Consider the following 24559-nt stretch of genomic DNA (forward strand, 5'->3'; position numbering starts at 1 on the left):
AGAGAGAAGGAATAAGTTCTAATGTTTGACAGCACAGTGGGGTGACTATAGTTAACAACAATGTATTGTACATTTCAAAATAGCTGTAAGAAGATTCGAAATATTCTCAACACAAAGAAATGATCAATGTTCAAAGATGGATGTCCTAAATATTACACCCTGATTTGTTCATTATATGCTCTTGGTATCAAAATATGACACACACCCTATAAATATGTACAAATGTTATGTATCAATAAAAAATAATAGCTCAGGCCGGGCGCAGTAGCTCACGCCTATAATCCCAGCACTTTGGAAGGCCGAGACGGGCAGATCACGAGGTCAGGAGATCAAGACCATCCTGGCTAACACGGTGAAACCCTGTCTCTACTAAAAATACAAAAAACTAGCCTTGCGTGGTGGTGGGTGCCTGTAGTCCCAGCTACTCAGGAGGCTGAGGCAGGAGAATGGTGTGAACCTGGGAGGCAGAGGTTGCAGTGAGCTCAGATTGCACCACTGCACTCCAGGCTGGGCAATAAAGCTAGACTCCGTCTCAAAAAAAAAAAAAAAGCCACAAATGCAACCATTAGTGATGCTGGCAGTTCAGATATGACAAAGAGAAGCTGTAAAGTGGCCGGGCGCAGTGGCTCATGTCTGTAATCCTAGCACTTTGAGAGTGCGAGGCGAGTGGATTACCTGAGGTCAGGAGTTCGAGACAAGCCTGGCCAACATGACGAAACCCCATCTCTACTAAAAATACAAAAGTTAGCCAGGCACGGTGGCAGGCGCCTGTAGTCCCAGCTACTCAAGAGGCTGAGGCAGGAGAATTGCTTGAACCGGGGAGGCAGAGGTAGCCGTGAGCCAAGATGGCGGCCCTGCATTCCAGCCTAGGTGACAGAGCGAGACTCCATCTGTTAAAAAAAAAAAAAAAAAAAAAAAAGGCTGTAAAGTGCTTCTATTAAGTGAAAAGTTCTCGACTTAATAAGGAAAGAAAAAATACCGTATGCTGAGGTTGCTAAGATCAGCTCAATTATTGTTAATCTCTTACTGTGCCTAATTTATAAGTTAAACTCTATTGTAGGTATGTAAGCACAGGAAAAAACATACAGGGTTCGGTATACTATCTTAAGGTTTCAGGCCTCCACTGGGGGTCTTGGAATGTATCCCCCATGGTTAAGGGGGAACTGCTCTATTAATATCTTTGAAGAATTGACAGCATTTCCATAAGTAGCACCTAAATCTCACCACCTAAATGCATTCATGTTCTTCCCTCCTTCCTGTGCCTGTCCTTGTTAGCCTACATTGGTGAGATGACTCCACAGCATACGACGGCTAATATAATAGTACAAACTAAAGAGGAGAGAATGGGACAGATGCTTTCTGATTCTACAAATGCAAAGAAAGGGCGTATGACACAATAATGCAGTGTGGGCATGTTTTAGTGCTTTCTGGTTCAAGGGGCCAAGGCCACCCAAGATTCCATCTTTGCATTTAGCTGACCTCAGAAATTCTATTCAAATCAACAAATACCCACTGAGTAAAGGCTGTGTCAAGTTCAGTGCCAGGAGCTATAACTGTGATTTTAGATCAGAAGCCAAAGGCTGTTTGAGTTAGCTCTAAAATCGGAAGTTCGTTTCACATTATTGGGAGAAAAGTCTTTACTATTGGATTTCTAGTTTTTCTGTGCAATGGAGGGTTCTGTGAAAGGGTGGTGTATGCAAAGCAGTCCTCAAATGCCGAAGGAGCTGAGAAACCAAAGGACAAGGCAGGCAAATCCAGTTTGTTGGTACATTGGAATTTATCAGGGGAACTTACGAACAGAAGCATGGTCTTGGACAGCCACAAAACATGGAGATCTCTGTGTTACTCCCCAGACCCAAGGCCGATATACCATAGGGAAAGGGTATATGTGCTCCAGCAAGACAATCGAAGGCAGCCCTCCACAATAGCTAAGAATGCTATATGCATCATAGCCTATAATTTGTGTGATAACATTAAGGTTGACATGTTCTTAGACTAGGGACAGTAAATGATGTAGGAATCAGGAGGCAATCACAGGACTGGGGCTAATCAGAAGTCAACATCACAGATTACCATCCAAGAGGGAGTCACTTTTGTCTCCACATGTAGTTTAACCCTATTCTCTTCCAGGTAAAAAGGGGGTGTACATGACTGATATTACACCTCAAGGTGTGGCTATGAAAGCTGGAGTTCTGGCTGATGATCACTTGATTGAAGTGAATGGAGAGAATGTAGAGGATGCCAGCCATGAGGAAGTGGTTGAAAAGGTATGCCTCAAAGGGTACTTTCCTTACCCTATCTTCCACTCTATTCTCATTGGAGGTGACAGGAAGACAGGGGTGGTAGGGGATAGCCTGAATTTATGATGGAAAAAATATCCAGTTGAGTTGCCCCTTCATATTAAGGGTGAACAGACTCACACTAGTGGTATAAGCAGTGTTAATATAGGGTTTTGGAATAAAGCCTTCCCTAATTTCACATGAGTTCTACAAAACTATTAACTACCTTTTGGATCTTGTTTGTATCTGATTGGGAGCCCCCTCTGAATTGTTTGATTGAGACAGGGTCTCACTCTGTTACCCAGGCTGGAGTGTAGTGGCACAATCTCGGCTCATTGTAGTCTCGGCCTCCTGGGCTCAGATGATTCTTCCACCTCGGCTTCCTGAGTAGCTGGGACTACAGGTGTGCACCACCGCACCTGGCTAATTTTTGTGTTTTTTGTTTTTTTGTAGAGAGAGGGTCTCACCATGTTGGCCAGGCTGGTCTTGAACTCCTGAGCTCGAGTGATCTGCCCGCCTTGGCCTCCCAAAGTGCTGGGATTATGGGCGTGTGCCACTGCGCCCTCTGAATTTACAATAAATTCACTGTTGAGCCAATAATACTGAAATGCTTTAATAGGAAGTGGGAGATAACCGAGATTTTCCTTTGAGGTCATATGGAACCTTAAAAATTGACCAACCTTCTCTTCTCTTTGTAGAATGATTTTTTGATGTGGACTCTTACTTTCTTTTCTTTTCCAAACTCCTGTTCTAGCTTTTATCTAGGTACCTTTATGGGTTTTCTGAATTCCAGCTCCTACTTGGGCTCAGTTAGCACCTATGTGGGTAGGTCATACTTAAATAAGGGAAAACAACTATAGAAGTGGAGATAGATAGAGGCCAGGCGTGGTGGCTCACGCCTGTAATCCCAGCACTTTGGGAGGCTGAAGCGGGTGGATCACGAGGTCAGGAGATTGAGACCATCCTGGCTAACACGGTGAAACACTGTCTCTACTAAAAATACAAAAAAAAAAAAAAAAAAAAAAAAAATTAGACAGGCGCAGTGGCGGGCGCCTGTAGTCCCAGCTACTCGGGAGGCTGAGGCAGGAGAATGGTGTGAGCCCGGGAGGCGGAGCTTGCAGTGAGCCGAGATAGCGCCACTGCACTCCAGCCTGGGTGAAAGAGTGACACTCCGTCTCAAAAAAAAAAAAAAAAAAAAAGAGCGATAAATACATATCAGTTAGCTGGTAGGACATACTGTAAGAGCTTAAACTCAGGCCTTTCATCCCCTATCTTTTGTTGAACCTAGAGACTGTGTGCCTTTATACAGAAACTTTCTTATTCCCCAGCATTGTTCTTGGGGGTTGATGTCGTTCCTCATCTGTGTGTGTTGTTACAGGTGAAGAAGTCAGGAAGCCGTGTCATGTTCCTGCTGGTGGACAAAGAAACTGACAAGCGTCACGTTGAGCAGAAGATACAATTCAAAAGAGAAACAGCCAGTTTGAAACTGTTACCCCACCAGCCCCGAATTGTGGAGATGCAGAAAGGAAGCAATGGCTATGGTTTCTATCTGAGGGCAGGCTCAGAACAGAAAGGTAAGGTACAAGAGCAGGAAACTCGGCAGTGTAACCAACAAATTCCTCATCCCAGTCTGACTCCAGAGTTCCATAAGGCTCCCAACTCCCAGCCAGATGTATGAGGGGCATAGCAAGAAACTAGAAGGCACAGCTGGGTCAGAGTCTATGTCACATGGGGGTCTGATGTTGGGCATCAAAAGCTTCCATAACATTATGATAAGGCAGAGTTTGGAATCTGGGCAATGGCATCCTGGTAAGTTGGCTCTCTGTTGGGGGGGGGGGGGTGCGGGGGTGGGGGAAATCCAAATTGGTAGCGTTTGTTGGTTTTTGTGATGTAAATACTCCTCCCATGTCCAATTTCAACTTACTAACACGATGTCACTGAACACAATGAAGTGTTGCACAGAATTGGCTTTTGCGAGCCGGTGTGAGCCAGTATAGCACACCACTGGACCTGAGGCCGAGGTGTGGGTGAGGATCTGGGACTCAGAACCAGGAGTCCTCCTTCCTTGCAACTCAATAGGAGGAACACTAGGTTCTTTCAGGGAAGATAAATACATAAAAGAACATGAGTTCAGGCCGTATAAACTTGTTATTCACCCATAAGTTGTTATTTTCTTTTCACTCTGTTTACATTAACTTATCAAATATTAATTTGGTTTGTGTTTTGTAAAAACATCCTCAGTGCCTTGGAGAAAGAATATCATATGAATCAGACAGGAATTCTTTAGTCAAGGGGTCTACCGTTTAGTAGATAAGAGATGGACTTATGTCCATGATGGACTTATGTCCATAATGAAGGGAGATAGAGGTTAAGTACCTTCATACAGGGGCAGATCAAGTGCTGTGATAATTCAAAGTTAGAGTAAGCTTTTCTCACTAAAAAGGTACCAGAAGCCCTCACAGCAGGCGTGGCACTTGAGTTCAGGCTTTGTAACATGAATAGATTTGGGAAAGTAGACAGAGCTGGGATAAGGAAGATCATTCCAGGAAGGTGGGAGTCATGTGAACACAGTCAGGAGACATTGGCAGAGTTTAATTGGCACATGATGTGTAGTACAAGAATTCGTTGGAAGGGTAGGTTGGAGAGAGGTGACAAGGGGACTTCTATGGAGGCAATCAGACTGATGAATTTGAACTTGGCTTATCAGACAATGGGGAGTTGTTTTTTGAGCAGTATAAGAGAGAAGAAAAAAACCAGCCTATAATGTCTTGGGGGCTTTGCACATCTCAATTACTCCTAGCAATTATGCAAGAAGAACTGCTGAAATTGAGGGCTTGGAGAAGATACAGTAATTATGTAAGGTCAAATAGTTGTTTAGTTCCAAAGCCCATGCTCATTCTATTGCACCAGGAAATGACTTGGTTAGGAATGTGCATCAAGATGGATCTGAAGGCAGATCTGTATCAGAGAGGATTGGGGAAGGGAAAGCAGTAAGTAAGGTGCTGTAATAGTTTAGGTAGAATTCTAGGCAGGAACTAATACAAACTGCATTCAGGGTAGAGGAAGTGGGATGTGTAAAGTATTACGGTAGCATCAGAGGACTTAGCAATCGTCTAGATATGGGGACTGGATGCTGGGGAAGAATCTGTTGCCAAGTGTTGGTGACTGGGAGGATGTTGCTCCACTAACAGGTAACCAAGAGGAGGGGCTTTGGGATGGAGAATGGGCAGAGCTGATTTTTGGTTTGAATACATTAGTTGAGAGATCTATGAGATATTTTGTTGGAGATACCCAGCAGCTAGCTGTAAAAGTGAAACAAGAACTTGTTAAAAAAAAAAAAAAAAAAAAAGGTGAGAGCTCTGGCGGCATCTGGCGAAGATACCAGAAGGCCAAAGGCACATGGAGGCATGTATATACAAATATATTCACAACCGAACACACCCAATTGCTACTAAAATGCCAGCATGGGTTTCTTAAGGTCCAAAGTTTTGGGTTTTGTTCTTTATCCTTCCCCATCATTTATGACAGCTTTTACATAAGATGCGTGGCTAGAAGTATGCCCACTGACTTTCTGGGAACTTGCAGCCTTTTAATATGCTATTTTGCCAAAATCAAATGTCAGACACTTTTAGTAACAGGATTACTTTTGTTAAGACCCCTTCATTGTTAATGGCTGGGTTAGTTTCTGGGGTGAGTTCCGAGCAGGAAACGAGCCTAGATAGTGTGCTTATAAGCTTCCTGGGATGCTGGTGGAAGGGACGGCAGTTGTACTCAGCATGCCTTTTCTATCTATTTCATCAGGGCTTTGGACTCCAGCAGAAAATCTGTTTTATTTTTTTAGGGGACTTACTGATAATTTTATTTTTTGGGATGGGGGGAGGGTAGGTCAAATCATCAAGGACGTAGATTCTGGAAGTCCAGCGGAGGAGGCTGGCTTGAAGAACAATGACCTGGTAGTTGCTGTCAACGGCGAGTCTGTGGAAACCCTGGATCATGACAGTGTGGTAGAAATGATTAGAAAGGGTGGAGATCAGACTTCACTGTTGGTGGTAGACAAAGAGACGGACAACATGTACAGACTGGTAAGTAATACAAGGCCATATATTCATGCATTAAGGCTGGGCCCATTCACTCATGCCCTCAACCTTTGCACTGAGTTAGGACTTTGTTCCTCAAACTGGAAGAGGCCTAACAGTCATCATTAAGGCTGAACTGAAGCTCAACGCAAATTGGTAGTGATAAGAGAATGCCAAATGATTGATAAATGTGTTTTAAGTCCTTGGTCTTAAGATTTTGAAAGAATTTGTGAATATAACTGCAGACTTACTCTTGGTGATCTGAGAAAATCTATGGAGAATACACGCCTGGAAATAAAATTGTTCCCCAAATAGGAAACAATTAGATTTTAAGCTTTAGGTTAGTGCTATCAACTGCACATAAAAGCCTAGAAAGGATTATAACAGCAATGTAAAACTGTGCCAATGTCTCCTGACTGTGTTCACATGACTCTCACCTTCCTGGAATGATCTTCCTTATCCCAGCTCTGTCTACTTTCCCAAATCTACTCATGTTACAAAGCCTGAACTCAAGTGCCACCCCTACTATAAGGGCTTCTGGTACCTTTTTAGTGAGAAAAGCTTACTCTAAGGTTGAATTATCACAGCGCTTGATCTGCCCCTGCATGAAGGTACTTAACCTCTGTCTCCCTTCATTATGGACATGTCTCTTATCTCTTATCTACTAAATGGTAGACTCCTTGACTAAACAACTTGTAAGCCCTTAGCAAATAAGAGAAACACAGATACAGCAAGACCAAGCTGAATCAAACTAACTTTATTTTCTCTTAACAGCTATTTATCATAACACCTACTACTGCATGTTTTAAGGTTTTTTTTTTTTTTTTCACTTTTAATACAAGAACTGAGGTTCAGTCTAGTTTAACAGATACCTGGGGGGCCTTCTAAGTACCATCTGTCTTGCTAAGTGTTGATCGTAAAGATGAACAAGATAAATGTCCTCTGTGATATACAATGATAGTAGAATCTAAAATAAGTGGTACAGAGGGGGGAATATGATGGGTGGTGATATCTTAGGCCTTCCTCATAGATTAGGAAACCGAAGCTTAGAGAGACTAAGTACTTTGCTAAAGTCACGCAGCTTAGTAAAGACTGAAGCTGGTATTTGAACCCAAATTCTTGGACCCGTAATTCATTATACCATACTCCTCAGCACATTTTTTCAAGATAATCTTGTAAGCAGGATTAAACAATTAATTAGATTAATGGCTTTTTTCTTAGCTACTTGAACAATCATACCTAGAAAATACTTGATATCAACCTGAATATCAACTTGAATAGAAGTCTCTAATTGCATGCTACTTGTTCCTAACCGTTTATGTGTTTAAAGTTGAAAGGAGATATGGAAAATATATTAACATACTTAAAGTGGTACTAGATAATTCATTTGCTGGACGGTGTAATTAATACTCAAAATATTTAGTCAGATAGAAAGAATGAAAACTAAAGAAATAATAAATTTCGGGTGTACTATAGTAACCTAAAAGTAAATTGTATGAATACCACATGGTGAGACCTGATTTGAGGACTATAGAAAAAGACCAGAAACTTGATACTCCAAGTAGCTGCCCCATCCAAAAATGGTAATTTAAAAATTAACTGACACTTAGCTTCTGGAGATGACCATCTTACTGTACTTACTTGGTCAGACCATACTTGGAATTCCTGGTAATGTAGTTACCCCCTCTCTCTGTGCTTCAGTTTCCTTAGTTGTAAGAGAGGGGTAGTAGCTACAGTGAAGGGTGGCTATGAGGGTTGAATTGGAATATTCACAGCATGTAGAATAATGCCTCACACATCTAAATGTTCTATTTGTCCAATCAATATTGTGTCCGGTTTCAAGAACTTCACTTTAAGAAGGCAATGACAAGGGTAACCAGGGAAGAGGTTTTGGAAGCCACCATGTGAGTATTTAGCTTGAATAAGGCTTTGGAGAAGAGAGCATCTTCAAGAATTCGAAAGGATATGACATGTAAGAAGGAGCACACTTTTTTTTTTTTTTTTTTTTTTGAGACGTTGTCTTGCTCTGTCACCAGGCTGGAGTGCAGTGTGCCATCTCAGCTCACTGCCATTTCCACCTCCCGGGTTCAAGCGATTCCCCTGCCTCAGCCTCCTGAGTAGCTGGAACAACAGGTGCGCACCACCACGCCCAGCTAATTTTTTGTATTTTAGTAGTTTTACCATGTTGGCCAGGATGGTCTTGATCTCCTGACCTTGTAATCCGCCTGCCTCGGCCTCCCAAAGTGCTGGGATTACAGGTATGAGCCAACACGCCCAGCCCACACATTTTTTTTTTTTAGGTGTCCTATGGGGCAAAACAGGACCAGAGAAGCCATAGGGAGCTAGCTTTTGGCTTAAGAACCAACTGAAGCTGCCAGAAATGATGTCATTTTGCAGTTGGTGGAAAGTCAAGCAGAAATCAGAGGCGGCTGCTGCAGCTGTCTGTTGTAAAGGGGATTCTGACCCCTCCTGATCTTATCATAGAATGATTTAATTGTAATTTTTCTGTTTTGGTTAATAGAGAACTTTGATCTAAAAAGAGGCCTGCCCTCATCCTCTCCTTCCCCCCTCTCCAAAGTAAGCCCTGTAGGTTGGGGTGGAGGGTGGATCTTTGAGATACATCAGTGAGTAAAACACAACCCTCTAGCAGTCCTTGGCACATACTAGACACCCAATTATCTGAATGAAGCATGAATAAAATCTTTTTTTTTTTTTTTTTTTTTTTTTTTTGAGACAGAGTCTCCTGCTGTTGTCCAAGCTTGAGTGCAATGGTATGTTCTTGGCTCACTGGAACCTCTGCCTCCCGGGTTCAAGTGATTCTCCTGCCTCAGTCTCTCGAGTAGCTGGGACTACAGGCACCTGCTACCACACCTGGCTAATTTTTGTATTTTTAGTAGAGATGAGGTTTCACCATGTTGGCCAGGCTGGTCTCGAACTCCTGACCTCAAGTGATCCACCCACCTTGTACTCAAAGTGCTGGGATTTCAGGCATGAGCCACCAAGCCCGGCCAAAATCTCATTAAGTGTTTTAATGTTACTGCACTTTGCCTCGAGATGAGCTGCGACTGTCAGATACAGTTGATTTGCTTGTTCGGGTGGTGTTATCAGATGTATTTTTGCATGTAATGAGTCACCTGATAATTTTCCATATTTTAAAGAGAAAGACTCCATCGTGGAACTGTTGCAAGTATATGACTGAAAGGTCTGAAGTTAGTTGAACTGGGTAACTAGGAGGTTCTGTGCTGGTGGTATTCTCACTTAGAAAGGAAGGAGATGTGGTCTTGTGGTTAGCAACCTTCCATTGCTTGATTTCCTACTCATCACCTAACAAATGTTCCGGACACTTGTGGGCAGCCATTTAGCTGCTGATCCAGGATCACACCATACCCAGGTCCACCCTTCTAATTGTCTCAACTAAAACAGCCAGTTAGGCTTTTAATTCTGTTACAAAAAATCAATCCTGTTTCCTGTTCTATGCCTCTTCGGTATTCAAGATCATCATTTCTTCACATGGATGGTCTGGGAGTTGATATGAATTAGGAGTATTTAAAGATGTTGGAGAGTTTCGCATAATAGAAGTGACAGCGAATGCTTACAACAATACATAGCAAAATAAGCACAGATCCCAGGTCTGGAAGGGGAGGGTGTTGGCAAGCAGTAAAGGGTTGGAATTAACTTTTGTTACAATATGTGACCATATAATAGCTGTCACCCTCTCACCAATTATTACTGTGTATATGGGTTGGTCTCTTCTAGTAGCTTTGAGTCTTCGGATAGTGATAAAAATAGTGTTATATTAACATTCTCCAGAGAGACAGATCTAATAGGATATAGACACAGGTATGAGAGGAGATTAATTAGGGGAATTGGCTTGTGTGATTACGGAGGCTGAGAAGCCCAACAGGCTGTCTTCAAGCTTGAGACCTTGGGATGCCAGTAGTGTGGCATCACCCCTGATTGGCAGTCCTACTTGTTTGCTTCTGTGCATTTGCCCTGAGAATCTGGGGGGCTGCGGCAGTAAATCTTAGAGTCCAAAGGCTGGAGAACCTGGAATTCTGATGTCCAAGCACAGGAGAGGAAGAGTGTATCCCAGCTCTAGCAGACAGACTGACACCTTTGCCTTTCTGTAGTTCATTCACTCAGACTCGCATGCTAATCCCTTCTGGAACCACCTTCACAGACACACGCCAAAATAATGCTTTACCAGGTTTCTAGGTATTCCTTAATCCAGTCAGGTTGGCATCTAAAATTAACTATCACAAGGGTCCTATGTTTAACTTTTTCTAATGTGTTTAAGGAGCTCTGAAGACCATCTTACCGAAAGGAAAAGCCAGAAGAATGTACTTTGCATGAGGTACCGGCTAGTCAGTCAGATGTGTCATTTCCCAACAGGGAGATTATGTATAGCTTGTTCAGTGACTTGCTCACTATCATGAACTCAAAAGAAACTAGCAATTTTTTAGACATCTTTTGGGATCCTTGTACTGCATCCTATACTGCTTTTATGTTCATGTGTGCATTTGTGTACATGTATATACACATTACTCCATAACGAAGCGCAATCTTTTATACCTTTCCTGGTTGGGGTAGTAGAGGAATTTTACAGCCTACAATCAGACACATCCAGAAGAAGAGTGGAATATGTATGATACCTTAAAAATTAGCACATTTAACAAAGTATAACTTACTCATGGTTACAACTAAGTTAATGTTTTTTCCCTTTATTTTTCAAAAGGCTCATTTTTCTCCATTTCTCTACTATCAAAGTCAAGAACTGCCCAATGGCTCTGTCAAGGAGGCTCCAGCTCCTACTCCCACTTCTCTGGAAGTCTCAAGTCCACCAGATACTACAGAGGAAGTAGATCATAAGCCTAAACTCTGCAGGCTGGCTAAAGGTGAAAATGGCTATGGCTTTCACTTAAATGCGATTCGGGGTCTGCCAGGCTCATTCATCAAAGAGGTATGGTAATCTGGTTCCAGCAGCCCAACAAACACAGCCACAATTAGGATAGTCTCAGCTTTTCCCACCCATTGATGGCTTAGTAGAGAGGTTCCATTGAAGGCACACACTGAGGGGTCTCACTTGGGTTCAGATAAATGTTGTCATGGTCCCACACCCTTTAGGTTAGCTACCAGTACATCATAAGCTCACGTTTTTCTTGTTTCCCAAACATCTGTTCCAAACAGTGTGAGTTGACTGAACTCTAGCTGACAGTCACTATCAACCCTGATTGGCAGTCATATTTGTTTGCTTCTGTGCATTTGGCATAATACCCCTTACCCTGTAGGGACTGATAAGACTCCCTATAGCTTTCAAGTTGAGAGTGAAGAAGGGAGACCTATTTATCCCCCTTCATCCCAGAAGACATATGACACTGAACCACTATTTATAATACCACTAATCATGTGAGTATGGAAGTTATAGCCTTCATAAATATAAAAGCATTAGAATACCTTTCTCAACTTCTATTCCTCAAGGAGAAATAATAACATGATTAAAAATAAATTCTTGAATTCCTCATCTATCCTCTTAAGGAGAGCTAGTGTGATGTCCCCTTCTCTGTTTGAAATTGATAACTCAGAACTTCTGTTCACAGGTACAGAAGGGCGGCCCTGCTGACTTGGCTGGGCTAGAGGATGAAGATGTCATCATTGAAGTGAATGGGGTGAATGTGCTAGATGAACCCTATGAGAAGGTGGTGGATAGAATCCAGAGCAGTGGGAAGAATGTCACACTTCTAGTCTGTGGAAAGACTGCCTATGATTATTTCCAAGCTAAGAAAATCCCTATTGTTTCCTCCCTGGCTGATCCACTTGACACTCCTCCAGATTCTAAAGAAGGAATAGTGGTGGAGTCAAAGCGTGACTCGCACATGGCAAAAGAACGGGTGAGTGGGGGCCTATTTCTTTTCGTGATCTAATTTACTAGAGTATGGGTACAGTCCCTATGAGTATATTTAATGTCTATGTTTGCCACAGATTTTTTTTAAAACTAGAAAATGACAATGTAAAGATACCTAACAAATCAAGTTATTGTAGAGGACAGGAGGCAGTATAAGGACAACAAATTTCTTACTTTCATAGCATGCAGCTGACAGCAACTGTCTAGAGCTAATAAATCAAGAAGTAAAAAGTTTATCAGTATTGTAATGGGAACCCCCAAAAGAGCCTGAATTGGATGATCTAGGTATGAATTCTGGTTCTGTCATTTGTCAGCTGTGGGGAAATGGATTTATTTGTTCTGTTCCTCAGTTTTCCCACCCATAAAACAGGGATAATTTGGAGGATTGTTATAAGGATCATGTTAACTAAGATTGTATTAACTATATTAAAGTGCTTTGAATAGTGGCTGGCTCATAGTGAGCATGTAAGTGGTGACGGTTAAAGACAATATTGTTTAAAACAATTGACAGGGATTCCAGTTTTATTACTAGGAAAGATTAAGCATTCTCTATATTATTCTCTATATATTTGGATTAAATTTCTTGGTAAGTATCAGTTTGATATTTTTGCCCAATTTTTCATAGATGAACTTGAGGTCCAAAAGTAAACTGACTTATCCAAGTTCATAAAGGAAATTTATAGCAAAGCCGAGACTCTAAAAAAGTTTAATTCAATGTTGTTCTTCTTTCCATTATATTAATTCTGCTCATTGGTGGAATACTCATTTTAATAAACTCAGTTTAATGAACACACACAATGCCCACTGATTTGTATTCTGGAATGCTTAATAAATACTATTAGTTGTCATTTAAAAATTCTATAATTTCTCTTTAGGAAGTCAATATTCTAGTCTTATAAAAAAGAAATACATACAGACATTAAGGAATTTGTTAATGTGTCAAACAGCAAGTTGAAAACAATCAAGTATAGAATTCAGGTCACCTGACTTCTAGTCATACCTAGATCAACTGATTCAGGCTCTTCTGGGGGTTCCCATTACAATACTGATAAACTTTTTACTTCTTGATTTATCAGCTCTAGACAATTGCTGTCAACTGCATGCTGTGAAAGAAAGAAATTCTAGTGAGTGACTCTACTCCCCGACTTAAGTCATGCAACTCTAGAATAGATCATCCCTCTTTCATTACTCTACCATTTGTAAATTCTTTGTTTTCTTATACACAGGCCCACAGTACAGCCTCACATTCTTCTTCCAATTCTGAAGATACAGAGATGTGATGAAAACAAGTAATAGCTTTGGCTGTTTATTTGATAGCTGTTTCTGGGTATTTAATAGGAATCCTTTCTCAAGGAATGAGTTGTGACCTGTTTACTGTCTCTTTAGAAGAAAAACTCCACTGGAAACCATTCACCATGTGTGATTGTCTTCTGTTATCATTTGTCTTACAGGCGGCTATTGCAGACGGCTAATTTTATGCTTAACTTAGGAAGAGATAAGGCAAGAGCTAGATTTTTTTCATGTGATCTCTTCCAAGCTTCAACTTAACTACATTTCTCTGTATGATGATGTCTCTTACTTCTACAGGTTCCTTGAGCACCAAAGATGATTCATAACTCTGTATAGGTGACAGCTGCTTATTAAAGCATCTTAGCAGATAAGCCTATTAAAATTGTGCTTTTGTAACAATGTTGTGGTTGCTAGAATAAATACCATTAACAAATACCTTTTGAGTATGCTTGATAGTGCTTTTGTTTTGGATTCACTTTTTATGCTTTAACCTTCATTTGCCTCTAGAAACCCAAAACACAATAAAGTACAGAATAAGACCTTAGTAATAAAATTCAGAATTTTCTTAAATTGCATGTCTGAGTGTTCTAAAAATTTTTCAACATTTCCCTTTCACAAGTGACTTATTCCCCCAGTTAAGTTATTCACAGTTTCACCCCACAGCGTGAAGGGCAGATAGAAAAAAAAAAGGAAACATCACTACCAAATTGAAAGTAGGGTATAATACTAAGAGTTCACAGGAAATCAAGAAAAAATGACATAACTGAAATCTCTCTTTTGGTAGAATCTATTTCAGGTGCATACCACCCCTTTCCCGGAAAAGAACAGATAACCTCTTGGTTATTTTAATGGGGCAGGATCAGATGAGGAGGTGTGGGATGCTAACTCATGTTAGATCACACAAGCATAATATGAAGTTATGCTTGATAAAATGAACGTAAGGCCAAAGTGTTACAGTCTCTGATTTTAATGAGTCAATCTCAAGGCAAAGCTATAACCTTTTCCATGTGAACCTTAAAATGGAAATCCTATGTGTTTGGCCCAGCTACCATAGACATCTCTTGCCCCAGAGTTCCAGTGTATTTTTCCCCTTTAGTTCCTTGGCTCCTCTCCGCCTCTACACCAGCCTCAAATCCACACAGGATGCTCTCTGCTGAGTACTGTCTTGAGTTAGTTCTCCCTCTCGTGTTCTGGCTGATGCTACTCATGGTCATAGTACCACCTGAGGGGGAAGGAGTATGCTATGAGGTGAAAAATGCTACCACAGCATTTTGTTTGTTTATAAAATGTCAGGCCCTGGTTCCATTTCCCCCCCTCTAATATCTAAATTTTGAAACCACTGGCCTCTAACAGTCTGTAGTAGGCTTAAGTTCAAGGTGCCATTTGCTTCTCTGGTGCCTGTTTGTGAGCCAAATAGAGGAAGAGTATGCTAGAGAGAGCGCTGACCAGGAAGATCACATCAAACCAACGGTGATAGAAGTTGAACTGCAGTTCTCCAAGGACTTCAGTGATTATGGTGCGGTATTCTAAAGGCATACTCATTCGGATCAGCAGCACAGAGGAGACAAAGTACATGCCCTGTAAGTCAAATGAATTAATCCAGAAGTGACTCTGAATGTAGTGAGGAACAGGACAAAGGAAATTATTAAAATTCTTAAAAGTATCAAGCACATTTCTGATATTTTACAGCTGTAAACATAAAGGTAACTCATTAAACTTACCATTATCTGTGCTAATAGCAGGACAATGACATTGGAGGACTTACTGCTAGAGATGGCATAAAAGAACTGTCAAGAAAGAGGGAGATAAATTTATGCAGTACTGTTAGATTCCTGTGTCACGAACAGTAAGAAATATGGTTAACATTTGATTAAAAGTGTCTCTTCCATGCCACAATCCTGTATAGAACAATTCATATGATTAAGACTCTAAAGAAGAGACTTAAAATAGACTGCTGAAAAAGTTATACTTTCCCCCTGGAGGTAATTTAATTACATAACATATGAAAGGATTCCTATTGCTATCAAACTTCAGAAACTATGTGATACATACGACTTGACATCACTATAAAACATTGTCAGATCACTCCAGCCTACTCCAAGCATTTGTAATTGTTAGTAGGCTCCCGTGCTCTTTCTAAAATTGTGCTAGATGCCTGCAGATCCCTTCCTGTCCTAACCACTTCTCTTTCATTCAAAAGCTCCTGGATTTTAAATCCCTACCTTTCCTACCAGAGAGGACTCACTTTCCACCTCCGTGAAGTCTTCCTACATTGATTAGAAAATAGTTGATTTCAGGCTTTGGTATCAGGATGACGCTGGCCTCATAAAATGAGTTAGGGTATCATCCTGATATCAAAACCTGGCAGAGACACAACAAAAAAAGAGAATTTTAGACGCTGATGAACATCGATGCAAAAATCCTCATAAAATACTGGCAAACCGAATCCAGCAGCACATCAAAAAGCTTATCCACCATGATCAAGTGGGCTTCATCCCTGGGATGCAAAGCTGGTTCAACATATGCAAATCAATAAACGTAATCCAGCATATAAACAGAACCAAAGACAAAAACCACATGGTTATCTCAATAGATGCAGAAAAGGCCTTTGACAAAATTCAACAGCCCTTCATGCTAAAAACTCTCAATAAATTAGGTATTGATGGGACGTTATCTCAAAATCATAAGAGCTATTTATGACAAACCCACAGCCAATATCATACTGAATGGGCAAAAACTGGAAGCATTCCCTTTGAAAACTGGCACAAGACAGGGATGTCCTCTCTCACCACTCTTATTCAACATAGTGTTGGAAGTTCTGGCCAGGGCAATCAGGCAGCAGAAAGAAATAAAGGGTATTCAATTAGGAAAAGAGGAAGTCAAATTGTCCCTGTTTGCAGATGACATGATTGTATATTTATTTATTTAAACCCCATCATCTCAGCCCAAAATCTCCTTAAGCTGATAAACAACTTCAGCAAAGTCTCAGGATACAAAATCAATGTGCAAAAATCACAATCATTCTTATACACCAGTAAAAGACAGCCAAATCATGAGTGAACTCCCATTCACAATTGCTTCAAAGAGAATAAAATACCTAGGAATCCAACTTACAAGGGATGTGAAGGACCTCTTCAAGGGGAACTACAAACCACTGCTCAACGAAATAAAAGAGGACACAAACATACGGAAGAACATTCCATGCTCATGGATAGGAAGAATCAGTATCATGAAAATGGCCATACTGCCCAAGGTAATTTATAGATTCAATGCCATCCCCATCAAGCTACCAATGACTTTCTTCACAGAATTGGAAAAAACTACTTTAAAGTTCATATGGAATCAAAAAAGAGCCTGCATTGCCAAGTCAATCCTAAACCAAAAGAACAAAGCTGGAGGCATCACGCTGACTTCAAACTATACTACAAGGCTACAGTAACCAAAACAGCATGGTACTGGTACCAAAACAGAGATATAGACCAATGGAACAGAACAGAGCCCTCAGAAATAATACCACACATCTACAACCATCTGATCTTTGACAAACCTGACAAAAACAAGAAATGGGGAAGGGATTCTCTATTTAACAAATGGTGCTGGGAAAACTAGCTAGCCATAAGTAGAAAGCTGAAACTGGATCCCTTCCTTACACCTTACACAAAAATTAATTCAAGATGGATTAAAGACTTAAATGTTAGACCTAAAACCATAAAAACCCTAGAAGAAAACCTAGGCAATACCATTCAGGACACAGGCATGGGCAAGGACTTCATGTCCAAAACACCAAAAGCAATGGCAACAAAAGCCAAAATTGACAAATGGGATCTAATTAAACTAAAGAGCTTCTGCACAGCAAAAGAAACTACCATCCGAGTGAACAGGCAACCTACAGAATGGGAGAAAATTTTTGCAATCTACTCATCTGACAAAGGGCTAATACCCAGAATTTACAAAGAACTCACACAAATTTACAAGAAAAAAACAACCCCATCAAAAAGTGGGCAAAGGATATGAACAGACACTTCTCAAAAGAAGACATTTATGCAGCCAACAGACACATGAAAAAATGCTCATCATCACTGGCCATCAGAGAAATGCAAATCAAAACCACAATGAGATACCATCTCACACCAGTTAGAATGGTGATCATTAAAAAGTCGGGAAACAACAGGTGCTGGAGAGGATGTGGAGAAATAGGAACACTTTTACACTGTTGGTGGGACTGTAAACTAGTTCAACCATTTTGGAAGTCAGTGTGGCGATTCCTCAAGGATCTAGAACTAGAAATAACATTTGACTCAGCCATCCCATTACTGGGTATATACCCAAAGGACTATAAATCATGCTGCTATAAAGACACATGCACACGTGTTTATTGCGGCACTATTCACAATGGCAAAGACTTGGAACCAACCCAAATGTCCAACAATGACAGACTGGATTAAGAAAATGTGGCACATATACACCATGGAATACTATGCAGCCATAAAAAGGATGAGTTCATGTCCTTTGTAGGGACATGGATGAAGCTGGAAATCATCATTCTCAGCAAACTATTGCAAGGACAAAAAGCCAAACACCGCATGTTCTCACTCATAGGTGGGAATTGAACAATGAGAACACTTGGACACAGGAAGGGGAACATCACACAATGGGGCTTGTCGTGGGGTGGGGGGGTGAGGGAGGGACAGCATTAGGAGATATACCTAATGTAAATGACAAGTTAATAGGTGCAGCACACCAACATGGCACATGTATACATATGTAACAAACCTGCACGTTGTGCACATGTACCCTAGAACTTAAAGTACAATTAAAAACAAAAAAAAAGAAAATAGTTGAATTCAGTAGGTCCTTACTTAATGCTATTTATAGGATCTTGGAAACTGAGATTTTAAGTGAAATGATATATAACAAAACTACATTTTTCTCACAGCATTATAATGAAATGTTGAATGAAACATTTTTTTGAGGAGTTGGTATATACAGTTTTGCTTAAAGCCGCTGTTTCCAAGAACTTATTGATGACACTGAGGACTTGCTATATTCTGCTCCCTTACTTCCATATCTTCTCTATAAGTGATTCTCACAATTATTCTTCCAGTCTCAAATATCTGCTGAATATCTGCCTACCATGTGCTAGGTTCTGTTCTAGATACTGATAACATATCAGTGAACAAAACAGACCCATATCTTACTCTATTGCCTTTAGTGAATGTACTCATCTATAATTGGTATATGATGTAAATATATCATCATCAATTTATGTAGTAGTTTAACTTTTAAAAATTCTGTTGTATGTCTTTTAAATCCTTGGGACTGTTGTTTAAAGTCTCAGGAGGCAGAATTCTTAATGAGGTAAAATTATCTCATGGACCACCTTTTTTTTTTTTTTTTTTTTGAGATGGAGTCTCGCTCTGTCACCAGGCTGGAGTGCAGTGTGCGACCTTGGCTCACTGCAATCTCCACTCCCTGGGTTCAAGTGATTCTCCTGACTCAGCCTCCCGAGTAGCTGGGACTACAGGCATGTGCCACCACACCCAGCTAATTTGTTGTATTTTTAGTAGAGATGGGGTTTCACCATGTTGGCTAGGATGGACTCGATCTCCTGACCTCGTGATCCACCGACCTCAGCCTTCCAAAGTGTTGGGATTACAGGCGTGAACCACCACACCCGGCTGGTACCACATTTAATTAAACAAATGATAAGCAGTACTTTTTAACACTGTGATAAAACATACCTTGGTAAGAGTGATCAGCAATCCTCTGATGGATGTGACGATGATTATTCCAACAAGAATGAAGGAAATGTGTTGGGACCAAAACTTCACCTGCCACCATAACAGGAAGAAAAAATATGTGCTAAATCTCTGTTCAGAGAGATATAAAGGCTAAGCTATATCCTGATCATTTACGTGACTGTGAGAGGGAGCTTTATTAGACCCAACCTGATTTTTTTTCTTAAGGGAGAGAGGAAAGCAAGTAAGTGGCAAATAAAACAACTACAGAAAGACTGCAGTAGATATCTTAATTAGCAGACTTAATTAAACCTTAAAATTAAAAAAAAATTTTTTTTGTAGAGCCAGGGTCTTGCTATGTAGTTCAGGCTGGTCTCAAACTCCTGGGCTCAAGCAATACTCCCATATCAGCCTCCCAAAGTGTTGGTATTACAGGCATGAGTCACCATGCCCGGCAGCAAGTACTGAGAAGTGACAAAAATAACGCTAATAAATCAGAAAAAACAGAACTAATGACACAGTTTTACTGTGATAAATGAAAAGCAGGAATTAAAAGGAAACTAAATAATAGCTTATTTTCTATCTATGAATAATAGTTCCCTAACCACCAAAACTTCAAGAATCTTTCTTTTTATAGTAAAAGAATATATAGACATTCTCAGCTAAATTCTAGGAAGTAGTTGAACTTCACTGGAACCACATGATACCTTTTTCTCCTCCTGTATTGCTTCATAGTGAGAAGGAGTTTTGGGACCCTGTGTTTGATTCAGTTCTGAAAAGTATCTAAAAGGGAGCTGCTATTACTAACATCTAAAAGATTTGTTATTCAGAATTACAAAATATGGCATAAACAGATGAATTATAGATGGAATATATACATGGCCGTGTAAGTATCCTCAGAAAGTACAGAAAAGGAAAAGCATTGCTAAAAATTCAGCCCAGTAAAACACTTCAGGAAACACAAATGCAACAACAGCAAGGCATACTTTTTGTTGTTTTTTGAGACAGGGGTCTCACTCTATCGCCCAGAGTGGAGTGCAGTGGCACTATCTCAGCTCACTGCAACTTCTGTCTCCCCGGCTCAAGTGATCCTCCTGCTTCAGACTCCTGCATAGCTGGGACTACAGGTGCATGCCACCATGTCCAGCTAATTTTTATATTTTTTCTAGAGACAGGTTTTCACCATGTTGCCCAGGCTGGTCTTGAACTCCTGGACTCAAGTGATCTGTCTCGGCCTCTCAAAGTGCTGGGACTACAGACGTGAGCCACAGTAGTGCGTGGCCTGTAAAGCATACTTAATATAATTTATATACAACTTGAAGAAAAGATACCATGTTCTTTCACACTCAAAGAGGATACACTATTGATCTAGCATCAAGAAACATGTACATTGAGCTGTTTCTCAAGGACTGGGGCTTAATTTGCTCTGGTTCATTTTCATTTCATCCAAGTCCTTTTGAGATCAGGGGCACGTCTGGCTGGGATGGATGGCTGGGGGTAGCATGCAGTCTGCGTCTAGGCTGACAGGACAGCTAAATGGCCTACACTGGGACTAAGAATATGACATTGGTCTTACTATTAGAGTGCTATTCAGCCAGAGTCATTGGCTCTGGTTTATGAATAAAGACACTGAACTTCAATTAGGAATTTATGACAGTGGTATTATGAAACAGTAAAAAGACAATTTAAAAAAACAATTTTGTGCATAGGTGACAGTGACCATCTTTAGCCCAAGGTCTACCTTAATTGATAAAGATCATTTCTTACAGCAGAAATCGTTTCAGCTCTAACACAACACTAATTAGTAGCTAATTTTCCACTGGGGCATCAAAGGTGAGTTGTGTGTTTGAAGAGCTCATCAAGAATCACATAAAGAAGTATTTGAATACCTTGGTGGGGAAAAAATGGTAAACTGGTAGCTGCCTATAGAGAAGCAGAGGAGCAGCTGTAGAAATAATCAGCATCCCACACGTATGTTTATTGCGGCACTATTCACAATAGCAAAGAGTTGGAACCAACCCAAATGTCCAACAACGATAGACTGGATTAAGAAAATGTGGCACATATACACCATGGAATACTATGCAGCCATAAAAAATGATGAGTTCGTGTCCTTTGTAGGGACATGGATGAAACTGGAAAACATCATTCTCAGTAAACTATCGCAAGGACAAAAAACCAAACACCGCATGTTCTCTCTCATAGGTGGGAATTGAACAATGAGAACTCATGGACACAGGAAGGGGAACATCACACTCCGGGGACTGTTGTGGGGTGGGGGGAGGGGGGAGGGACAGCATTAGGAGATACACCTAATGCTAAATGACGAGTTAATGGGTGCAGGAAATCAACATGGCACATGGATACATATGTAACAAACCTGCACATTGTGCACATGTACCCTAAAACCCTAAAGTATAAAAAAAAAAAAAGAAAAAAGAAATAATCAGCATCCATGACAATATTAACTATCAGTCATTACTTCTGGCTTTATGTTAAGAGAGAGAATCTTGGCCTTTTACAAATTTTCCATGTGAATACATCAAAATATAAAAATTTTCCATGTGAATATGTCAAAATATACAGAGTGGGAACAAAAGCAGAAGCAAGTACCTAAAGTATACAAATTAGAATCTTAGCAATGATAAGTTATGGCAGATAAAACAGAAAGAAACATGACAAACCAGGATCTTGATATAACACTTACATCAAATTGGATTCCCAGATAATTCACAGTGATCTCAATGCCTCTTGTGACAGGATCCGTTTTCCCAACTCGATCAAAAACAATATTGATGGTAGCCTGCAAAGATGCAGATTTTTACCTCGGAGCATATTAACAATCACTTACTATTTCAAAAAGTGACTCAAACTAATGAATTAATCACTATAACATATCTTACAGGTCAATGTTCCTAAAAATGCAATTCTACTCTTAATCCAAATCATATATATGAAATCTATTTTGGATACTCATATATAGGCAAACAAAAGTCCCCATTTACTCCATCTTTCTTTTCTGTAAACAGTCAAGGGGAATAAAGCTACGGCATTATGCCTTAATTTATCAGGAGCCAGAAAGGTAACATTCTGGTAGATGAAGTCAGATTAAGAGAATCAAGAAATCCCAGGGTAATTCCTTGTGGTTCTTTTCTGAATGCTCTAACAGCAAATACTAAAATAACAAAAAAAGGAGTTATAGCTACTAAGTCAACAAATGATATCAAATGGAATAATGAAAAATTCCCAATTAATCCCCAAGATGGCAGTTTAAAAAAAGGAAAAAAGGAGAAAAGAACAGATGGGACCAATGAAAAGAAATAGCAACACAGTAGTTTAAAATCCAACCACATTAAAAAATAAAATAAAATCCAACCACATCAATAATCACATGAAATGTAAATGGTCTGCATAATAGGTGAGCAAACTCTGCCACTGGAGTGTGACAGCAGCCACAGACAATACACAAATGAATGGACTTGGCTGCATTCCAGTAAAACTTTATTTCCAAAGGCAGGCAGTGGTTAGGTTTGGCATGTGGGCTATAGATTGCTGATCCTTGGTCTAAACATGTCAATGAAATGGCAGAGGTTGTTAGATTGGATAAAAATGCAAGACTCAACTATATATTCCTTAAGAAAAAAACACTTTAATAAATATAAAGATACAAATAGGTTAAAAGTAAAAGGACAGAAAAATATATTATGCTAACACTAATCAAAAGAAAGCTAGAATGTCTATATTAATGTCAGACAAAGTAGATTTCATAGCAAAAATACTGCTAGGTATTAAAAGGGACATTTCAGAATGATAAAAGGATCATTTCAACAAGGGGTACACAATGATTCTAAATGTTTATATACCTAATGACAGAGCTTCAAAACACATAAAGCAAAACTGATAGAAATAAAAAAGAAATGGACAAATCCACAACAGCTGGATCCCCTCTCTAAATAACTGATAAAATTAGTCAGAAACTCTAATAATACTATCAATCAATTTGATGTAATTGACATTTATGGAACACTCCTGCCAACAAGAGCACAATACATATTCTACTCACATACATGTAAGACATTTATCACCATATTCTGAGACAGAAAACAAGTCAATAATTTAAAAGATTCATATCATACAAAATATGTTCTTAGACCACATGAAATTAAATTAGAAATCAATTAGAGAATAATATTTGGAAGATCCTCAAATATTTTATAACACACTTCTAAATCACCCATGAATCAAAGAAGAAATCAAAGGGAAATTCGAAAGCATTTTGAATTGAACGAGAAAAACAATTCATTAAATTTGTGAGATCTAGTATAGCAGTACATAGCAAGAAATGTATAGCATTAAAACCCCTATATCAGCAAAGGTCTCCAATCAATGATCTTAGTTTCCATCTTAAGAAATTAGAAAAAGAAGACTCAAAATAAGCAGAAGAAAGGAAATAACAAAGACCAGAGCAGAAATCAATGAAATAGCAAAAAATGAGAGAAAACTAATTAACCCAAAAGTTGGTTCTTTGAAAAGTTCAATAAAACCAATAAACTTCTACTAGACTGATAAAGACAAAAGAGGGAAGTCACAAGTTACCAATATTAAGAACAAGAGAGACATCACTGTCACACCCATGAGGATGGCTATAATAAAAAAGTTAGTAACAATTGTTGGTGGGGATGTGGAGAAACTGGAACACGCATCCCCTGCTGACAGGAATGTAAGCTGTTGCTGCTGTTTTGGAAAAGTCTGGTAGTTCTTTAAAAGGTTAAACATAGGCCGGTCACAGTGGCTCATGCCTATAATCTTAGCACTTTGGGAGGCTGAAGCGGGTGGATCACAAGGTTAGGAGTTAGAGATCAGCCTGGCCAATGTGGTGAAACCCTGTCTCTACTAAAAATACAAAAAAGTTAGCCAGGCATGGTTGCATGCGCCTGTAATCTCAGCTACTAGGGACGCTGAGGCAGGAGAATTGCTTGAACCTGGGAGGCGGAGGTTGCAGTGAGCTGAGACTGCACCACTGCACTACAGCCTGGGTGACAGAGCGAGACTCGTCTCAATAAATAAATAAATAAAAAGGTTAAACATATACTTAGCATATGACACAGCAACTCTACCCCTAGATACACACATAAGAGAAATTAAAACATATATTCACATAAAAACTTATATACGAGGCCGGGCATGGTGGCTCGTGGCTGTAATCCCAGCACTTTGGGAGGCCAAGGCTGGTGGATCACCTGAGGTCAGGAGTTGAGATCAGCCTGGCCAACA

The 24559-nt window shown here is 40.0% G+C and overlaps 2 protein-coding genes across 5 annotated transcripts in view; one reads left to right on the forward strand and one right to left on the reverse strand.

The window, feature by feature from the left end:
* The window catches only part of PDZK1 (PDZ domain containing 1), a 35985-nt gene extending 21884 nt beyond the window's left edge, over positions 1-14101 (forward strand). Inside the window, exons 4-9 of the mRNA XM_003268086.3 lie at positions 2131-2267; positions 3658-3853; positions 6165-6361; positions 11091-11315; positions 11953-12243; positions 13484-14101. Coding sequence (XP_003268134.1) covers positions 2131-2267; positions 3658-3853; positions 6165-6361; positions 11091-11315; positions 11953-12243; positions 13484-13537 — 1100 coding nt within the window. The 3' untranslated portion in view covers positions 13538-14101. The remainder of the gene's footprint in view (positions 1-2130; positions 2268-3657; positions 3854-6164; positions 6362-11090; positions 11316-11952; positions 12244-13483) is intronic.
* The window catches only part of GPR89A (G protein-coupled receptor 89A), a 75431-nt gene continuing 57059 nt past the window's right edge, over positions 6188-24559 (reverse strand). Inside the window, exons 11-16 of one of the 4 annotated variants that reach the window (XM_030824739.1) lie at positions 21993-22088; positions 19289-19378; positions 15269-15334; positions 14994-15125; positions 13258-13360; positions 6188-6265 (exon numbers count right to left, since the gene is read on the reverse strand). In XM_030824739.1, the coding sequence (XP_030680599.1) occupies positions 13295-13360; positions 14994-15125; positions 15269-15334; positions 19289-19378; positions 21993-22088 (450 nt within the window). In that variant the 3' untranslated portion in view covers positions 6188-6265; positions 13258-13294. Of the gene's footprint in view, positions 6266-13257; positions 13361-14247; positions 15126-15268; positions 15335-19288; positions 19379-21992; positions 22089-24559 lie in introns of those variants that run through there. The other 3 variants (XM_030824738.1, XM_030824740.1, XM_003268081.4) reach the window with 3 other exon arrangements.

Source organism: Nomascus leucogenys, chromosome 12 (genome assembly GCF_006542625.1).
Source record: "Nomascus leucogenys isolate Asia chromosome 12, Asia_NLE_v1, whole genome shotgun sequence".
Taxonomy (NCBI): Eukaryota; Metazoa; Chordata; class Mammalia; order Primates; family Hylobatidae; genus Nomascus; species Nomascus leucogenys.